The following is a 19,480-nucleotide window of genomic DNA, read 5'->3' on the forward strand; positions in this document are numbered from 1 at the left end:
TTTTTGTTGAGTGTACATACGATTGGTTATTTCGCTGCACTTCAAGGGCGCTTTGAATGGCGCCCAAGACGAGGAACGTACGTTTTCTGCTCCTGTCGGTGGAAATGCACTGTTGAATGAGAGTCAGTTGGAGGAAGTGTTGTTTTAATCATTCATATTACATGTAGGCACATACAAGTAAGTAAAACTGACTATATATATATATTGTGACTTTTCCCCTCCACATCTAGGAGGGCAGCGCCTGAGCACCCCCTATGGGCCAGCCGCCACTGCTGATGTGACAATGGATTAATGTTAGTGATAGCTAGCATGCAAACTCTACCCTCAACATTAGATGCTAGCTATCACTAAAACCCAGTGTTAGCTTGCTAGCTAGAAGCCTAAAGCAATTAGTAATTTATTACGTTTTTGTATTTGTCTTAGCAATAGATTGCTGGTATAATATACAGAGGTATAACATATGTATTGTAAACTCTTAAAATGTCTATTTCATTAATTGTTTACCTGATTCCAGACTTGTTGAATGCAACGTCCTTTCTAATGCAATGCATGTCACTGAACTAAAAAGAAGTGTCTATCTGTTGTCCTCATGTTGCAGATTAGCTCCACAGTTTAACATCAGCTGTTAATGTTTTATGATTTTATCCTTTATGACATGATCTTATGCTTTTCTTGCAGTGGACAGGGGCAAATACCCAAATGGACTGACATTCCATATGGAACTTAAATTTTGGAATGTGGAACATTACCTCTCTGATGGAGAAGGATCCTGAGCTTGTGCGGAAGGTCGAGAGATACCAAATACAAATTGTTGGGCTCACCTCCACACATAACATGGGCTCTGGAACCATACTCCTGAAGAGGGGCTGGATTCCCTCTTTTTCCATAGTTGTCCAGGGTGGAAAGTGCCAGGTGGGTGTGGGGATACTCACAAGTCCCCGGCTGAGTTTTTTTGGAGTCTTCCCAGGTGAACAAGAGGGCTGCCTCTATGCGACTTAGTGTTGCAGAGAGGAATCTGACTGTTGTTTGTGCATATGGACCAAGCAGCAGTTCAGAGTATCCAGCCTTCTTGGAGACTTTGAGTGGGATCCTGGAAAAAGTTCCTGCAGCTGACTCCTTAGTTCTACTGGGGGACTTCAGTGCTCATGTTAGCAACAATGGAGAAACTGGGAGGAATGGCACACCTATACAATGTTGTATGTAAGTCAGGGACAGTATTTCTGGATTGGCAAACTGGGGTGGTGGCCCCAATCTTTAAAACAGGGGTCCATAGAGTGGGTTCCAATTATAGAGGAATCACACTTCTCAACCTCCCTGTGAAAGCCTATGCCAGGCTACTAGAGAGGGAACTTAGCCTTATACTGACACTTAGTTGAACCTCAGATTCAGGAGGTGCAATGCGGGTTCTATCCTGGTCCTGGAACAGTGGACCAGCTCTTTACCATTGCAAGGATATTAGAGGGGTTTTGGGTGTATGACCAACCAGTCTACATGTGTTTTGTGGACTTGCAAAAGGCATATGACTGGGTCCCTTTGGGTATACTGTGAGGGTGTGGTGGGAATATGGGCTACTGGATTCTCTGCAACGTGCAACTGGGTCTCCATATGACCAAATAGTGCAGCAGATAAATTCATTTTTTTTTCCACTAGAACACTTCAGTTAATGTTGCAAGCATAAAAATTTGTACTGATATTCTTCATGGTCTAATTTTGAAAAATCATTGGGTAGCCACTCATAATTTAAAAATGGCCACCAGTCAGCCTTCTATGTCATAAGCCACACACTTTTGGTCATGTTTGTAAGCATTTGTGTGGGTGTTTACTGATTTATCCAGAGCCCTTAGGCAAAAAATATGCTAGTTATTTGTAAAATGTATATATATATATATATATATATATATATATATATATATATATATATATATATATACACACACACAAACAAATATGGTTGCCAAAATGGAGGTCCAAATCCTTGAATTATTGCTTTATAATTCAGCAGGCTCTGGATTATATGTTATTTTCTATGCAATAGTCTTCATTGCCATCATGAATATCTCTGACACTGTCAGTTCAAATGTCCATGTGAGGTTGAGGTGCTGAATTTATATATAGATTTATGTAAAAGAGTGGAAGTCAATGCACAACCAAGGCACACTGGTGACTTCACTGCTGTGCAACTCAGCATGGGGTTCAGTGTCAGCTATATTCTTGCTTTAGTAATGCCATACTTAGTATTACTAACTCCAAAATGGTAGACTAGTACTAGCTGTAGTGTAGTTTACACTACAGCTAGTACAAGTACACTACAGCTGATTACTGTCTGCAGCAACTGTGGCTTGCATTTGGCCAAGGTCAGAGCCTTCGTTGGATTGGCATTCACAGCCTGTACCACAGCATTGGTCAAGAGAAGGCCAAAGGCATGCTGTTCTTCCATGCATTTACAAGTTGTGACGTGGTCTCAGCATTCAGAAACAAAGGGAAATAAAACAGCTTGGCAGACATGGGATATATTCCCTGAGGCCAGTGGTGTCAAAAGTACACACATTTGTTACTTAAGTAGAAGTATAGATACTGCAGTTTAAAAACACTCTGGTAAAAGTTGAAGTATCAACTTGACCTCTTTACTCAAGTAAAAGTGAAAAAGTCTGTGCTCCAAAACCTACTTAAAGTATAAAAGTATAAAGTAACCTAAAAAAAAAAGAAAAAAAAAAGGGGGGGGGGTAGATGCCACTATATGAATTGAAAGCTTAATTTAAAAACTGATTCCTTCTACATGTGGCCCAAGACCTAAAACCCCAAATTACCCCCCAACACCACCTGCACGCAAATGTTTCAATTCTAGAAGCTCTGAAATGCAATCTGGGACTATTCCAGACGATAAACTGCAGTGAGTGCAGCATCCATTTAGTGAAGGAAAAACAAAAACAAACAAACAAAAAAAACCACAACTTTCCTTATTCAAATTCATTCCAGTAGTATTCTGCTCTTACTAGGATGCAGCAGTTTTCTAGTTTGGCAGATAGTTCTGGAGGAAATCACTGAAGAAATTAACAAATAGAAAATATGGTTTGGTAACAAACTGTCATTAAATAAAACAGGGATGAAGTGGAGGTGTTAAGAGTCACTAGGTGTTCACAGGAAACATTTATTTATGTATGTATGTATTTATGTATGTTCATTGTTAGTTGCTTTTATATTTTCTGTTGTGTTTCTATTCAGGTTCTTTTTGCCTCTTCCTCTAAAATTGTATATAATAATCATTAGATTATTAATATATAAACAAAAATAAATTTAAGAAATATTACAATTTGAAAACAAATGCACCCGAACGTGATGAGAGCTGCAATTGCTTAATGCTAAGTTTTAACATTGAAAATGCCATAGACATGCTAACGCGTTAGCATCGCTCCCATTTTTAAGTTATAAAATACATCTATCAGCTGTTTCAGAAGTCCATAACAGGTCGGTTTAACATAGAAAAGGTAAATAATACTCACAGAAGTATGCTCTTTATGGTTTTAGCGGGAAAAATTAAGCGAAAGAAAGAAAGAATAAACGAAGCAATAGGTCGAAGCATTGCTTCAATCTGCGAACCACTGCTTCGACTGGTTCACGGTTCAAAGCAAAGCCGTGCTGCAGAAAAGTTGATTACAGGCACACATGACGTGAAATATATATATAAACATTAAAGTGAAGCCAAGAGTAATGAGGCTGTTTGTTTTAAAAATGTAAGGAATAGAAAGTACAGATACTTGTGTGAAAATGTAATGAGTAGAAGTCAGAAGTAGGCAGAAAAATAAGTAATGGAGTAAAGTATAGATACCTAAAAAGTGTACTTAAGTACAGTAACAAAGTATTTGTACTTCGTTACTTGACACCTCTGCCTGAGGCCACAACAGTCTTCTAAAAACTAAGCTGGTATCCACTAAGCCGGTATCCACCAGCCATCAAAGATGAGGATCTGAAACTTCTGGAGAAGTTTGTGGTGCTCATGTATGACAGGTCGAGCACTCTTGACAGAGTAGATGAGGCCAGACTTGAGCTGTTTGCCAGAAAGCAGAGACCATACGAAGCCATCACCCCAACCAGGGCAGCTCTGCTTCAACGTGCAAAACGATCGGCGTATCAGACAGGTTGTGTGTGGGCTCAGGCAATTATGTGCCAGCCAGAGGAACAAAGTCCAGCGGACTGGGGTTGGGAGAGGGATGGGGAGCAATGGATAGTCTTCTGGACTGCCAGCTCCCCTATTGCAAAGAGCTGTGAACAGCTCACCAAATGTGGCTGCAAGTCCGTCTGTCATGGCAGATGTACGAGGTCTATTAGAAAAGTATCCGACCTTATTATTTTTTTCAAAAACCATATGGATTTGAATCACGTGTGATTGCATCAGACAAGCTTGAACCCTCGTGCGCATGCGTGAGTTTTTCCACACCTGTCGGTTGCGTCATTCGCCTGTGAGCAGGCTTTGAGTGAAGAGTGGTCCACCCCCTCGGCGGATTTTCATTGTCAGGAAATGGCAGAATGATTTGGACTTTTTTTCCATCAGAATTTTTTCAGAAACTGTTAGAGACTGGCAGCTGGAAACCATTAGAAAAATTTATCTGGCTTTCGGTGAAAATGTTACGGGCTTGGTAGAGAATAAGGAGTGTTACTGTTGCTTTAAGGACGGCCCCCAGCAGCTGTGGGGCGCTCCACGCTCCGAAGCCACCATCGACAGGCTGAACGACCATTTCATTTCTAAACGGATGGCTGTCTGGATCCGTGACCATCGTGTGCCATTTCTCTGGTTATCACAAGAGCTGGACATCAACCATTTTCCAGCAGAAAAACTACCATGGATGTGCCTGGACATGCCAGAACATGTCCCGTGAGGCTTCATCACGGTGTTGCTGTGCGCCATGCGGCACTGCCGCGACACGCGGAATTCCTCCGCACGTCTGTCTCAATGTGCTGAAAAAGTGCTGATGTCCACGTCTTTTCACAATTCCTGTGCTAGTCAGACGACGTCCCGGATAAAACACAGCGTCCAGTTTGGAAATGAACGGCACATTCCACTGTTACAGGAGTTTTTGTCATGGAAAGAGGAGCGGAGGCTTCACGCGTCGCGGTGGTGCCGCATGGCGCACAGCAACGCCGTGATGAAGCCTCACAGGACATGTTCTGGCATGTCCAGGCACATCCACAATTTCTCGGATAATCACTCGATGGAAAAACCACCGACAGCTGTCTGAACGCCATCTCAAAGCCGTCCTGTGAGACCAAAATGGAGGTGGTTTTGTTTCGCTCCAGTAGCGAATCCATCGTGACGCGCGAAGCCTCCGCTCGGCTTTCCATGACAAAATCTCTTGTTAAAAGTGAAATCTGCCGGAAAATGGTTGATGTCCAAATGAAATGGTCGTTCAGCCTGTCGATGGTGGCTTCGGAGTGTGGCGCACCCCACAGCCGCTGGGGGCTGTCCTTAAAGCGACAGTAACACTCCTTATTCTCTACCAAGCCAGTAAACATTTTCACCGAAAGCCAGATAAATTTTTCTAATGGTTTCCAGGTGCCAGTCTCTAACAGTTTCTGAAAAAATTCTGATGGAAAAAAAGCCCAAATCATTCTGCCATTTCCTGACAATGAAAATCCGCCAAGGGGGCTGGACCACTCCTCACTCAAAGCCTGCTCACAGGCGAATGACGCAACCGACAGGCGTGGAAAAACTCACGCATGCACACGAGGGTTCAAGTTTGTCTGACGCAATCACACGTGATTCAAATCCATATGGTTTTTGAAAAAAATAATAATGTCGGATACTTTTCTAATAGACCTCGTAAATGCTACAGACTCGGGCTTGCATGCACAGCATTGTGCAGCTGTAAATTTGACGTGTAAGTAGCCTCGCAAGTCCGTTATTTCACAGAGGCCATTTTTTACACCATCTTTGCCAAAATAGTAAATATTGTAGTGGAAACTGGTGATGATTTGTAATTATTCTACAACCCAGAAAAACACACTCTGAATTCCGAATGGTGTATTTTGTTCATCTTTCTTATTCTGAGTGCATCAGAAATTGGTATAGCTGATGGCCAGTTTGAAAAATGGCACCCATCTTGAATTTTTTTGTGGCTACCCAAACCTTTTGAAATAGAGAGTTATAGTGAGCACTCGTGCAAAATTTCATGCTTGCATCACTAATTGAAGTGTTCTTTTACGTATCTGCTGCACTAAAATTAAGAGCTGTGTTCGTATTCTCAACATTACATCAGATTTGTTTCCGGTGGGTGTTGTACTCTGCCAGGGCTGCCTCTTATCACCAATCCTGTTCATGATATTCATGGACAGGATTTCAAGGTAAGGGACGAAATAGTTTCCAGTTTGGTGAACTCCAATGTGCACTGAGCAGGTTTGAGGCAGAGTATGAAGCAACTGGGATGAGAATCAGCGCCTCCAAATCTGAGGCCATGGTCCTCTGTTGGAAAATAGTGGATTGTCCCCTGTGGGTCAGGGGAGATTTACTGCCCCAAGTGGAGGAGTTTAAGTATCTTGGGTCTTGATCACGAGTGGGTGTAAGTTGGAGCATGAGATCGATAGACGGAATGGGACGGCATCTGATATGTTATGGACCCTGTACCGGACTGTCGTGGTGAAGAAGGAGCTGAGCCAAAAGACGAGGCTCTCAATTTACCAGTCAATTTATTCTCCTTTCCTCACCTATGGTTATGAACTTTGTGTAATGACTGCAAGAATATGATTGCGGATGCAAGCAGCAGAAATGAGATTCCTCTGTTGGGTATCTGGCTTTACACTCTTGGACAGGGTGAGAAGCTCGACTATCTGGGAGGGAGTCAGAGTAAAGCCACTTCTTTGTCACATTGAAAGGAGTATTTGAGATGGTTCTAGACCTGGTGAGAATGCCACTCGGTCGTCTCCCTAGGTAGGTCTTCCAGGCACATTGACCCATGAGGAGGCCCCGGGGAAGACCTAGGTCACGCTGGAGAAATTATATTTCCCAGCTAGTTTGGGAATGCCTTGGGATCCACCCGGGAAGAGTTACAGGACTTGGCTGAGGATAGGGAAGTATGGTTGGAGCTGCTTTTCTGCCACCATGACCCAGACCTGGATAAGTGGTTGAAAAGGAATGGTTAAAAGGACTGATGAGCAAGTTTTGCCAAAATGACATACTCAAAATTTAAGCCTTATTAACCCTCTGGGGCCGATGCCGTCGTATACGACAGCTGAGTACAAGTTTTGCTAAACTATAAATAACTTTTTAATGATATGAGATAGAAAATTACTTTTTTTTTTTTTTTTGCTGAAAAATGAACTCCGCGGACTTTTGAGCCAGCCGTCCATCATGCTTTTTACTCTTCATAGAAGCTGTGTGATGATGTGTGCAATGTGAGTGTTCAATCAGAATTGGTTTACCGTCACATGGTTTTCCAATATCCAATCGTAGGGCAGAGCAGTCTCACATGGTAGCCAAAGATTGTTAGGAGCAGTGATGTGTTACTCTTGTGAATGTGAATGCTGTTTGAATAGTCCTCTGGCTGCTGGCTCCATGCGTAAAAGCATTGCACATATGAATGGGGGGGAGGGGTGTTAACAGGGCCTCAAACTGTGAATATAGGTTGTTTACAGTGCAGGAACATATTCCAAGAGGGAGTCAATCTCCATGGAAGTAAAAACTTTGTGATTTAGGCCTTTGTGTAATAGCAGACAGAAATTACTTTGAGATGTGGCATAAAGACAAACAAAATGCATAGACCTTTTTGTATATATTGTTCAAAATGTGCATTTGTGTTTATTGTTAGAACCTTTATTTTGTACATTCTTTTGGGCAAGAACCCAAACTACCTTTATAAAGTGTCAAAATAGTTGTTTATTATAGTTTGCTGTTGTATTGTGTTGTGTTTTGAATAAATGTGTGAAAATTATTTACCGCTTTATTTTTTCCTTTCTTATTTCTGATTGTAAACCTTTATTACACTTATAAAACACCACTATAGCATATATATTCTGAAAGTACAGGTTGTCCTGAAAAAAAGAGACATACCACTTGATTGTGGGATCCAGGGTGAGCTTTTAACAACAATAATAAAACATTTATGCCAGGCGAGTGAACTGTCCAAAAAATGCCCTCAGACCCGAGTGGTTTAACAAGCTGCTGCAGAAAGAATAAATTAACAAATTACTTTAAAATATGGTATTTGATACATTGCTATAATTGTCTTGTACCAGTACTGACTTTTGCACACACAAAACCCCCCACATGAAAGTCTTCCTAGCCTTTTGCTTTTTGCCCCATAGAGGCAATTGTTTAACATATTCTGCTTCTGGGAAACCATACCTGTTGCTATTAACCCATCAGTGAAATCCTCTGCTAGTCTGCTGTGCAAAGAATGCAAAGCCCTTGAGCCAACATATTATCCCGCAGGCTATCTTGTGCTTTTGTTGGATTTTTCTGTACAGAAAATGTGGTTGGGCTCATTTTGTTCCGGGGAAGGCTGAGAATACATGTTGTAAATGCAGTTTACAGGTAGGTGAGCCTATCCCCGGGCCACTCTCGTTGGTGGAGTTAAAACACATCCATCAGTTTGCTATAAAATGTGTATAATGTGAAGAATTTGGCTCTGTGAGCTCTGACCTTTGCATTCAGCATGCAGCGAAATTTCCCAAACACTGTTTCTATAGTTTTCCTTGTGGTACACTTTGACAAGACCAGAGCCTAGTGTGTTTCACATCATTTGTTGCCATGCTGTCTGTCTCCAGGTGATGATTCTCCTCTACCTGGCAGACTGGATGGTCCACTGGATGTGGGGCAGAGGGATGGACCCTGACAACTTTTCCATCCCCTACTTGACGGCCGTGGGGGATCTGCTGGGGACTGGCTTCCTGGCCCTCTGTTTCCACATGCTCTGGTTTATCGGGGACAGAGACTCTGATGTGGGCAACTGATTGCATCCACAAAAATGCGCAAGATATTACATGTATGGTGGCACACATCACCTGTTTGTCTGAGAGTGGACACGTTCAATAAAAGAGCTAATTTGCTGTAGGGCTCCAAGTGATGTAGTGTTTCATCTCTGGGACATCAGGACGCTGCTACACTCCCGCTCCTTTACATCGCAACAAAGTACTTCTATTATCAGTAGATTACTGGCAGCAGTTGTTGCTGTTGGTAATTATTGTGCTTGAAAAAGCAGGACCCATCATTATTTTCAATGGGGATGTCAGCCTTCCTGTTTTAAAACACAAATGGTAAAAAGACACAGCCAGACATAATCCTGAATCACTAAGTGCTACATTGCATATGAGCGGTGGTGGGCACAGTTCCGCTAACCATGGTAACCACTAATTAGCAAAGATAAGTTTTTTTATTAGCGGATTAGCTTTTCAGCTAATTTTGAAAACCATCAGTGGACCACTTAGCTTCCACTAAATTTAGCTCCTCTAATTTTCAGTCTGCTAATTTTTTTTTTTTTTTTTTTTTTTTTTTTTGCGGCATAGTGAAGAAAATTTAACAGTCAAAATCATACATTTTAGTACTTAACTCTGTGTGCTTTGCAATAGTCAGACAGCTGTGAGCTCAGTCCTCCCTCAGCAGAAGACAGCGGAGAGGGCTGGTTGCTGTTGCCCAAAAGGAGAAAGAAAAAAAAATCATGTACTTTCAACATGCAAAAAAGTGTGGAGGAGACATAAAGCGCAACACACTTTTCACTTATGGTTTTACTCATAAACAACTAACAGTTTTTCGATATTAATGGTAACTGTGTCACTTTTACAGAAAGAAAATATCACATACATGACATATGTTTTAAAGGAATGCACTAAATTCTGAAGGTATGAGCTTTTAACAGACACATGTGCCAAAAGGCATTATGGGAGAATTCATATGTCTCTTTCGATCCCGCCCCTATCAAAATACATCAAACACTGCCATCTACTGGATGGGAGTGTGACTAGCAGCCCGTGTTGGTCTTGAGTTCACTTCACAAACAGAATTTTCAGTTTTGTAAATGCCTTTTTTTTTTTACAAATGAAAATAATGACATATTAACAAATAAACCAACCAGTGAAGGAGACTCATTTTTCCCATAACACCTTTTGTAAATGTGTCTGTTAAAGCTCAAACCTTCAGAATTATCGCATTGCTTTAAAAGATATGTCATATGTGTGATATTTTCTCTCTGTAAAAATGACACAGGTTACATTATATTGACAAACTGTTAGCTGTTTATGAGATAAACCATAAGTGAAAGTGTGTTGCACTTCATGTCTCCTCCACAGTCTGTCTTTCTTTCTTTATTTCTGTCTTTTGGTCTTTTGGGCAACACCAGCCGGCCCGCTCCACTCCCATCTGCTGAGGGAGGACTGAACTCACAGCTGTCTGACTACGTAAGACAAAAGCTCTGGCTCGTTGTTCGTTTTTGGGTTTGTGGTCGCTTTTGATTTAACTCAGAAGTTTCGGCAGTGCTTAAACTTGATACTGGCTTATCAGTAACCAACAGTACTAAAACTTAGTGGTTAGCTGTAACTTCCACTTTTTTTTTTCTTTTTTTTTTTGCAGATTATTGGTTTAGTGTTATAAAAGTTAACTTTTCCATTAGCAGAATAGCAGTTATTGTCGCTAACTTTTCGGTTAGCTCTGCCCACCACTGGATATGAGAAATGATAATCTCATGTGTTTCATTTCTGATTTACTACATATAGCTGTTTCCTCTCTCACTTTGGCCTTAAAAGTGGTGTGGTAGGTAATGGAAGTACACAGTGTCAAAAATGGAACTAGCTGTGAAATGAAAAATTTTATCAAATTTTATTATATTGTTTCAAGCAAGATCATTCTACTGTCCAGCTGGTTTGGTGGACAGACTGGATTGAACACACATTCCATCCATCCATCCATTTTCGTCCACTTTATCCAGAGTTGGGTCGCAGGGGCAGCAGCTCAAGCAAAGCTGCCCAGACCTCCCAATTCATACACACCTCCCCCAGCTCCTCCGGGGGAACCCTGAGGTGTTCCCAAGCCAGCCGAGAGACGTAGTCCCTCAGCATGTCCTCGGTCTTACCCGGGGCCTCCTCCCAATGGGATGTGCCTGGAACACCTCTCCAGCGAGGCATCCAGGGGTCATCCGGAAAAGATGCCCGAGCCACCTCAGCTGGCTCCTTTCGACGTGGAGGAGCAGCGGCTTGACTCCGAGCTTCTCCCGAGTGACCGAGCTCCTCACCCTAACTCTAAGATAGTGCCCAGCCACCCTGCAGAGGAAACTCATCTCGGCCGCTTACAGTCGCGATCTCGTTCTTTCGGTCATGAGCCAAATCTAATGCCCATAGGTGAGGGTCGGAACGTAGATCGATCGGTAAATCAAGAGCTTTGCCCCCCGGTTAGCTCTCTGTCTTCACCATGCAGCCTAAAACAGCGACCTCATCACTACACCGATCCATCTGTCGATGTCACGCTCCATCCGACCCTCACTCGTGAACAAGACCCCGAGATACTTAAACTCCTTCACTTGAGGCAAGGACACTCCACCGACCTGAAGAGGGCAAGGCACCTTTTTCCAGTCGAGAACCATGGCCTCGGATTTGGAGGTGCTGATTTTCATCCTGGACACTTCACACTCAGCTGCAAACTGCCCCAGTGCATGCTGAAGGTCCTGATTTGACAAAGCCAACAGAACCACATCGTCCGCAAACAGCAGAGATGAGATTCTGTGGTTCCCAAACCGAACCCCCTCTACACCCTGGCTGCGCCTAGAAATTCTGTCAATAAAGGTAATGAACAGAACCGGTGACAAAGGGCAGCCCTGGCGGAGGCCAACATGTACTGGAAACAGGTTTGACTTACTACCAGCAATGCGAACAAAGCTCCTGCTGTGGTCGTACAGGTACCGGACAGCCCTTAGCAAAATACCCCGGACCCCCCTACTCCCGGAGCACCTCCCACAGGGTGCCCCGAGGGACACAATCTAACACCTTCTGCAGATCCACAAAGCACATGTGGACTGGTTGGGCGAAATCCCATGAACTCTCGAGCCCCCGATGGAGGGTGTAGAGGTGGTCCAGTGTGCCATAACTAGGAGGAAAACCACACTGCTCCTTCTGAATCCGAGGTTCGACTATCGGTCGAATTCTCCTCTCCAGTACTCTGAAATATACCTTACCGGGGAGGCTGAGGAGTGTGATCCCCTATAGTTGGAACACACCTTCCTGTCCCCAGTCCAGAGGCACTGTCCCCAACTGCCACGCGATGTTGCAGAGGCGTGTCAACCAAGACCGTCCCACAACATCCAGAGACTCAAGGTGCTCAGGACGGATTTCATCCACCCCAGGAGCCTTGCCACTGAGGAGCTTTCTGACCACCTCGGTGACTTTGGCCTGGGTGATGGATGAGTCCGCCTCTGAATCCCCAGTCTCTGCTTCCTCTTCGGAAGACCTGACGATGGGATTGAGGAGATCCTCGAAGTATTCCTTCCACTGTCCGACAACATCCCCAGTCAGGGTCAACAGCTCCCCACCCGGACCGTAGACAGTGCCGGTGGAGAGCTGCTTCCACCTCCTGAGGCGTCAGACGGTTTGCCAGAATTTCTTCGAGGCTGACCGATAGTCCTCCTCCATGGCCTCCCCGAACTCCTCCCAGACCCGGGTTTTTGCCTCTGCGACTGCACAGGCTGCAGCATGCTTGGCCTGCCGGTACCTGTCAGCTGCCTCCGGGGTCCCACTTACCAACAAAGACAAGTAGGACTCCTTCTTCAGGTTGACGGCATCCCTTACTTCTGGCATCCACCACCGGGATCGGGGACTGCTGCCGCGACAAGCACCAGAGACTTTGCAACTACAGCTATGAACGGCCGCATCGACATTGGAGGTGTAGAACATGGTCTACTCGGACTCCATGTCTCCAACCTCCCTGGGATCTGGGAGAAGCTCTCCCGGAAATGGGAGTTGAAGACCTTGCTGACACAGAGTTCCAACAGTCGTTCCCAGCAGACCCTCACGATACGTTTGGGCCTGCCGGGTCTGACCAGCTTCCTCCCCTCCCAGCAGCTCCAACTCACCACCAGGTGGTGATCGGTTGACACCTCAGCCCCTCTCTTCACCCGAGTGTCTGAGACACGTGGCCGAAGGTCAGATGATACAACTACAAAGTCGATCATCGACCTCCGGCTCATGGTGTTCTGGTGCCACATGCACTTATGGACACGCTTGTGCTCGAACATGGTATTCGTGATGGACAAACTGTGACTAGCACAGAAGTCCAACAACTGAACACCACTCGGGTTCAGATCGGGGAGGCCGTGCTTCCCGATCACCCCCTCTAGGTTTCACTGTTGCCGCCCACGTGGGCATTGAAATCCCCCAGGAGAACAATGGAATCCAAAGTCGGAGCACTATCTAGTACCCCTCCCAGGATCTCCAAGAAGGTCGGGTACTCTACACTGCCGCTCAGCTCATAGGCCAAGACAACAGTAGGAGACCTGTCCCTGACCCAAAGGTGTAGGGACGCGACCCTCTTATTCACCGGGGTGAACTCCAACACATGGCAACTGAGCTGGGGAGCAATAAGCAATTGCTACCCAGCTCTCTGCCTCTCCCCTGTGGGCAACGACAGAAAAGTGGAGCGTCCAGCCCTCTCCCAGTAGGAGTTGGGTACCAGAGTCCAAGCTGTGCGTGGATTTGAGCCCGACTATCTCGAGTCGGTATCTCTCAACCTCCCGCACAAGCTCAGGCTCCTTCCCCCCCAGCGAGGTGACGTTCCACGTCCCAACAGCCAGGGGCTGTGAGCGTGGACCGGGCCGATGAGCTACCCACCCTCGACTGCATCCAATCCTCTCTGCAACTCCAACAACCCATGGCCCCCTCTGCAGGTGGTGAACCCACAGGAGGGTGGGCCCATGTCGCTCTTTTGGGCTGAGCCCGGCCAGACCCCATGGGCTAAGGCCCGACCACCAGGTGCTCACACGCGAGCCCCAACCCCAGGCCTGGCTCCAGGGTAGGGCCCTGGGTCCGCCATGCTGGGCGATGTTTCTGTCCTTGATTTTGTACTGGTCATGGGTGCTTCTGAACTGCCCTTAGTCTGACCTGTCACCTAGGACCTATTTGCCTTAGAAGACCCTACCAGGGGCACAAAGCCCCCGACAACATAGCTCCTAGGATCATCTGGGTACGCGAACTCCCCCACCACGATAAAGTGGCAGTTCGAGGGGGAGAACACACATTCCCTTCAAGTTATTTAGGTGTGCAGGGCAGTTAACTAGCTATCCTAGCCGCAGTCTCTATGCTAGCCTGGATGATTAGCATGTAGCTCACGTGAAAAAGTCTGTTTTTGAGCCAAACAAGTATTCATCTAATACATGTTTATTGACAACCATCAGGTTGCTACCCAGCTAGACATTTTATGACATACTTGTGCCTGCATCTGGGAAGTTCTGCATTAAATTATGAATTTCTGCAGACAAGTTATACAGTAGCCTTCGCAACAAATGCAAGAAGTCATGATCTGGTTAAACTTCCAGTCCTGCTCACCTGCATTTTTTGAAGCTTGCAGAGTTGATGTTGTGCTGCATTGTGTACTGGGTAATTTATGTGTTTGCACCATGTTTGGTGGTTGGTTTGTGCGTTGGAAGCTCATCTGAATTGCAATGCTTGGGTACATTCTAAGGACTAATGATGCGTTTACACATAGCAGGACGCATTACGAATGTCATATTTGCGTCATTCTTGGCACATTCCTGACATTCTTAACATGACAACACAACTGAATAGGTTTCTTAATGCTGCATTTACACATAATGATGGCACGTTACAAATGCCACGAAGTATACATTCTTGGCCGCTGATCAAGAATGTGATTATTTGAGGCAGAGGAGTCAGGTGTCCTCAGCAACTGCTGCAACCTGTTACCACGCGTTACAATTAATGGCATGTGTTGCTGCAGAATTATCAGGAACCATTGCTCACAGTCAAGACTAATGTTCCACGTTGTTGCGCGCTATTGTGCATAACAGCGCATCGTTAAGTTCTGTCATGTTGTGAATGAGATGAATTGTCTCCACACACACCCCCGTATTCATCCAACTGTCAGTTGCTGAACAATTCAGATCGCTCCAGTTTGCTCCTCAAAAGCCAGAACGTTGTGACTGCATGCTTAGTTGGGCTCTGTGCCATGGAGTGGTGCAGAAAGGAGGAGGAGACTGAGCGAGCCAGATGTGTGGCTCTACACGGCTCTCGTCTCGCTCATTTTCCCAAACATCAGGCACATGCAGCAAGTGGAACACCTGCAGGAGCGCGCCGATGAGCACTGGAATGAGACTTTTAGCTGACTTGACATCACCGTCCTTCTTCAGCATACAGCAGCAATGAAACTGAATGCGGTGCAGCAGGGTTTAATTGTGCGCACGTCAGAGAAGAACGATGTCATGCTCTATTAAGGATCACCACTAATCAAGATGGATCAACACGCTCAGTTGCGACCTCCACAACATGAGGCGTAATGAGGGTGGTGCATGACATTCGTGGAAGATTTTTATACAGCCAAAAACATGCTTCACGAAAATCACAAATATCACACACCAACATGCACTATTAAGAAACCTATTCAGATGCGTTAAGTCACATTAAGAATGTCAGGAATGTGCCAAGAATGATGCAAATATGACATTCGGAAAGCATCTTGCCTATGTGTAAACGCAGCATAATAGTGTGTGCTGCACTGCATTCAGTTTCATTGCTGCAATATGCCAAAGAAGGACAGTGATGCCAAATTGGCTAAAAGTCTCGTTCAGGTGCTCCTCAGCGCACTCCTGCAGGTGTTCCACCTGCTGCATGTGCCTGATTTTTGGGAAAACGAGTGAGACGAGAGCCTCGTGACACCACACATCTGGCTCTCTCAGTCTCCTCCTCCTCTCTGCACCACTCCATGGCACAGAACCCAACTAAGCATGCAGTCACAGAGTTCTTCTGCTGTGGCTTTTGAGGAGCAAACTGGAGCAATCTGAATTGTTCAGCAACTGACGGTTGGATGAATTTAGGGGTGTGTGTGGAGACAATTTACCTCATTCACAACTTGACAGAACTTAACGATGCGCTGTTACGCGCAATATCAGAACATTATTCTTGACAGTGCATAACGGTTCCTGATAATTCTCCAGCAACATGTGCCATTAATCATAATGTGTGGTAACAGGTTTCTGAGGAGACCTGACACCTCTGCCTCAAATCATCACATTCGTGATCAGCGGCCAAGAATGTATACTTCGTGGCATTTGTGACTTGCCGTTGTTATGCGTAAACGCAGTTTAAGCTACCTTTCCACCTGTAGCACACAACTAGAAGTCCCCAGAGTTAAACTGCATTTACATGTTGATGCAAGAAAACTATCACACCTCTCATTATAGCAGAATTACTTAGAACTACTAAAATGAGGTAATATAAAATGTCCAAATTTAAAAGACAGTGCGTTGATGTCTCTAATCCACTCATGAGCTGCCAAGTCATTTGCATCTTTCCTTAAGTAACACTGTTGAGAGCTTCTATTTACCTTCTCACAGTAGGAACCCTTTGCTTGACGTTCCCCTTCTCTGTTTCTTGGTATTTCCATCCAAATTGCAGCTCTTTAGCTATAGGAAAACTGTGTCATCGCTGTGTGTCACTCTGTAACAATGTCTGAACTGTAAATCACTATCAATAGACAGACAACAGATCAGTGTCACCACCAAAAATGGAGGCAGCTAAGGCAAAGACTGGGTGTCTTTGGTACCAGGTCTCTTCAGAGGATCCTTGGACACAGCTGGAAATAACTTTGTGTCAAATGAGCCTTTACCTCGGGATACTCAGTTGAGGAGTGTCACTTGCATTGTGAGGGAACATCAGATATGACATTCTGACCATGTAGCACATTTCGCTGGTCATAACCCAGCATGCAGATGTCTTAATGCTAAGGACCCCAGCCACTGAATAATGCTTTGAGGACCCCCAAATTTCCCCTATCTGTTGAGGGTAGATGCTTACTCTGCCAGGGTGGGTGCAATCCAGCACTCCACGTGGTTCTGTAGTGCGTTTGAGGCAACAATGCACAATACCAACACATGCTCCCACACCTGACCTGAGCTAGTCCATTCTCACTTTATGACATCACAAAGTTCTCATTGGGTTAAAACCTGCACATCTGACTGCCCTCATCTGCTGGCTAGCACAGGTAACTCAGCAGAACATAAAAATTATCAAATGATCAGTGATGGGCAAGTGAGGCCTCTCAAAGCAGTTGCTGTTTCTTTCTGAGCCCAATAGATGGTGGTCTACCTTAAAAAAAAGCGATCAAAGCACAATGCACTTCAGTTTGCTTTGATCCACTTTTCAAAGAGGCTGCCACGTAGTTGGATCAGAAAACACCTTCAAAACATGCTTCATGAGACCTCATTTGGATATCACTTACTGTATCATTACCTCAGTCAAGATCCAAAATAATGTCTAAATACTGTGGCTCTGTTTATTTGTGCAAACCTTTCATAAGAATCGTCATTTATATTACATGTTATAGTAGACACAATATTTTCAGAAAGTTTCATGAAAATCATCTCTGACAGCCTATATCAATCATCATCTTCACCACCATCATCGGGTGACTGGAACAGGCCCTAGATTGCAATGAAAACAGATTTTCAAGTCCTGGTTCAGCCATATAGCTTTATGGTGTATGTTTCTGTTCAGTCCCGCCCTTTTCACAGTGTTTATTGAAAATCACTTCATAAAATTTCTTTCCAACAAACATTGAAAACATCCTCCTTGGAAGATCTAATGTTTTAGTTTTGGGTTAAAGAGGTTTTTGACGTACTGGAAGTGAACGACTGCTGATGCTTTTTAGACCCAGCCTTTGTCATGTGAGGAGCATTCGTTTGAGTGAAACCTGCACGCCCTGCGCAACTGTGCCGTTTCAAAGGGGCCAGCAGAATGCATGTGCAGTGCACACAGTATGAATGTGCAAATGATTTTTTATCCTTTAAAGTCTTTCTGTGCTGTCTTTATTTTTTTAAGTTGAAAAAATGTGTCAGTGATGATAAATTTGTGATTTTATTTTATTCCTTTCTCTAATATTTAACTCTGATCGCTGTTTTGTGTCGTGATGTTAATGAAATGAGGAACTGCTCTAAGATGAAGTAACTCGTGCACACTGTTCACATGCACAAAGTACTGTACTTTCCAAAATGGGCACCAGGAGGTGACACAGTGGGAATGTTTTAAATGAGCACCTGTGCCTCCTCTGGATTCACACCACACATATGTGGGCACAGCAGTGATGCTGTTGTATCTTTTCTGCAGTGTTTGATGTGCACGCACTTGTCAAAGTTGCATCTTCACACCTGTCTTAGTAACCGGGTGCCAACATTCTGCCTCTATGTCAGCGGAAAGTTGTGAATACCTCTACGGGGGCACGCCATGCTTTGTCTATTTATTTGTAGATGCACACAAAGCAAATTGTACATAATATATTTATTCTATATATAAGGTTGTTTATTTTGTCATTTCACTTTTTTCTGTTTTTTCTGTAATTGCCACTTTTTTTCTTTGCAAAAGGCCAGTAGAGCTTTTTTGGCACCTGCTGTAATCAAGCAGCAAAGATTAGCACAGTGCCTACTATCCCGCATTTGGCCTTAACCTATCAGAGCCTGGCTCTACTCCAAGTAATCAATCAGGGCTGTGGCTCGCCACAGAGTAGCGCCTCTTTAATTAGCTGTGATTAATAAAAGATGTACAGCAAGTTAATTGTGATATGCAACTTAATAATGCCTTTATAAGGCGCAGCAGAAGAGGGCTGAAGCTTTATTCCCTTTAACCTGCAAAACCAGGCAGTTTGGGGACTGAAAAACTGTAGTGAAGTGATTCTCTGGTGACCAGAAAATTCTCAGAATGAAATAAACAACTGAGAATGAGGATTTCTACCCCAAAAACCAAGCAAATGATGCTTCTCCTGCATAAAAGTGCACAGCCGTCTTCAGACCCGTAACTCACGTAATGCCTTTGTAACCTCAGCACTTCAAACGCTGAGCTCCTGAATGCACTGAGAACCATTCTGATCCTCTGATCCTCCCGTGAACGTGTTGGAGCTTTTTGAATCTCTTCTAATTAGCATTCCCACACGTCACTAGTGATGGCTAAATGACAATCCATGAAGCATTTGCTGTGTTTTGTTTTTTTTTCATGAGCCGCAAAGGGTTCAAAGCAAACTGAAGTGTTGTGCTTTGAACCGTTTGAATGCAAAGAGGTCGCCATCTGGTGGGCTCAACAAAAAACAACAAATACTTCATGAGGCCTCACTTGGCTATCGCAACCTGTCACAGCATCAACACTTTTGTGGGAAAATGGTGTCCAATCTCACACAGTGGTATCGGGGCTGAGGTCTTTTGTATTCTCTGTGTGTTCTGGAGAAAGCCCCCCCCCTCCCCCCGTAAATTTTGTAATTTGCTGGAAATAAATGGCAATATTATTTCATACCATTCCT

General features: G+C 44.4%; 1 protein-coding gene and 1 long non-coding RNA gene across 2 annotated transcripts in view; one reads left to right on the forward strand and one right to left on the reverse strand.

Moving 5' to 3' along the window:
• slc41a1 (solute carrier family 41 member 1) overlaps positions 1–9,040 on the forward strand; it is a 144,951-nt gene extending 135,911 nt beyond the window's left edge. The window contains exon 10 of the mRNA XM_034167402.1: positions 8,755–9,040. Coding sequence (XP_034023293.1) covers positions 8,755–8,940 — 186 coding nt within the window. The 3' untranslated portion in view covers positions 8,941–9,040. The remainder of the gene's footprint in view (positions 1–8,754) is intronic.
• On the reverse strand, positions 8,807–17,209 carry LOC117507533. Its single transcript, XR_004559739.1, has 3 exons — positions 16,993–17,209; positions 16,114–16,118; positions 8,807–8,818 (listed from the first exon to the last, which is right to left on the reverse strand). It is a non-coding gene; the product is annotated as an uncharacterized LOC117507533 (long non-coding RNA).
• Between the last annotated feature and the right edge of the window lie 2,271 nt (positions 17,210–19,480).

Source organism: Thalassophryne amazonica, chromosome 3 (assembly GCF_902500255.1).
Source record: "Thalassophryne amazonica chromosome 3, fThaAma1.1, whole genome shotgun sequence".
Lineage (NCBI taxonomy): Eukaryota > Metazoa > Chordata > Actinopteri > Batrachoidiformes > Batrachoididae > Thalassophryne > Thalassophryne amazonica.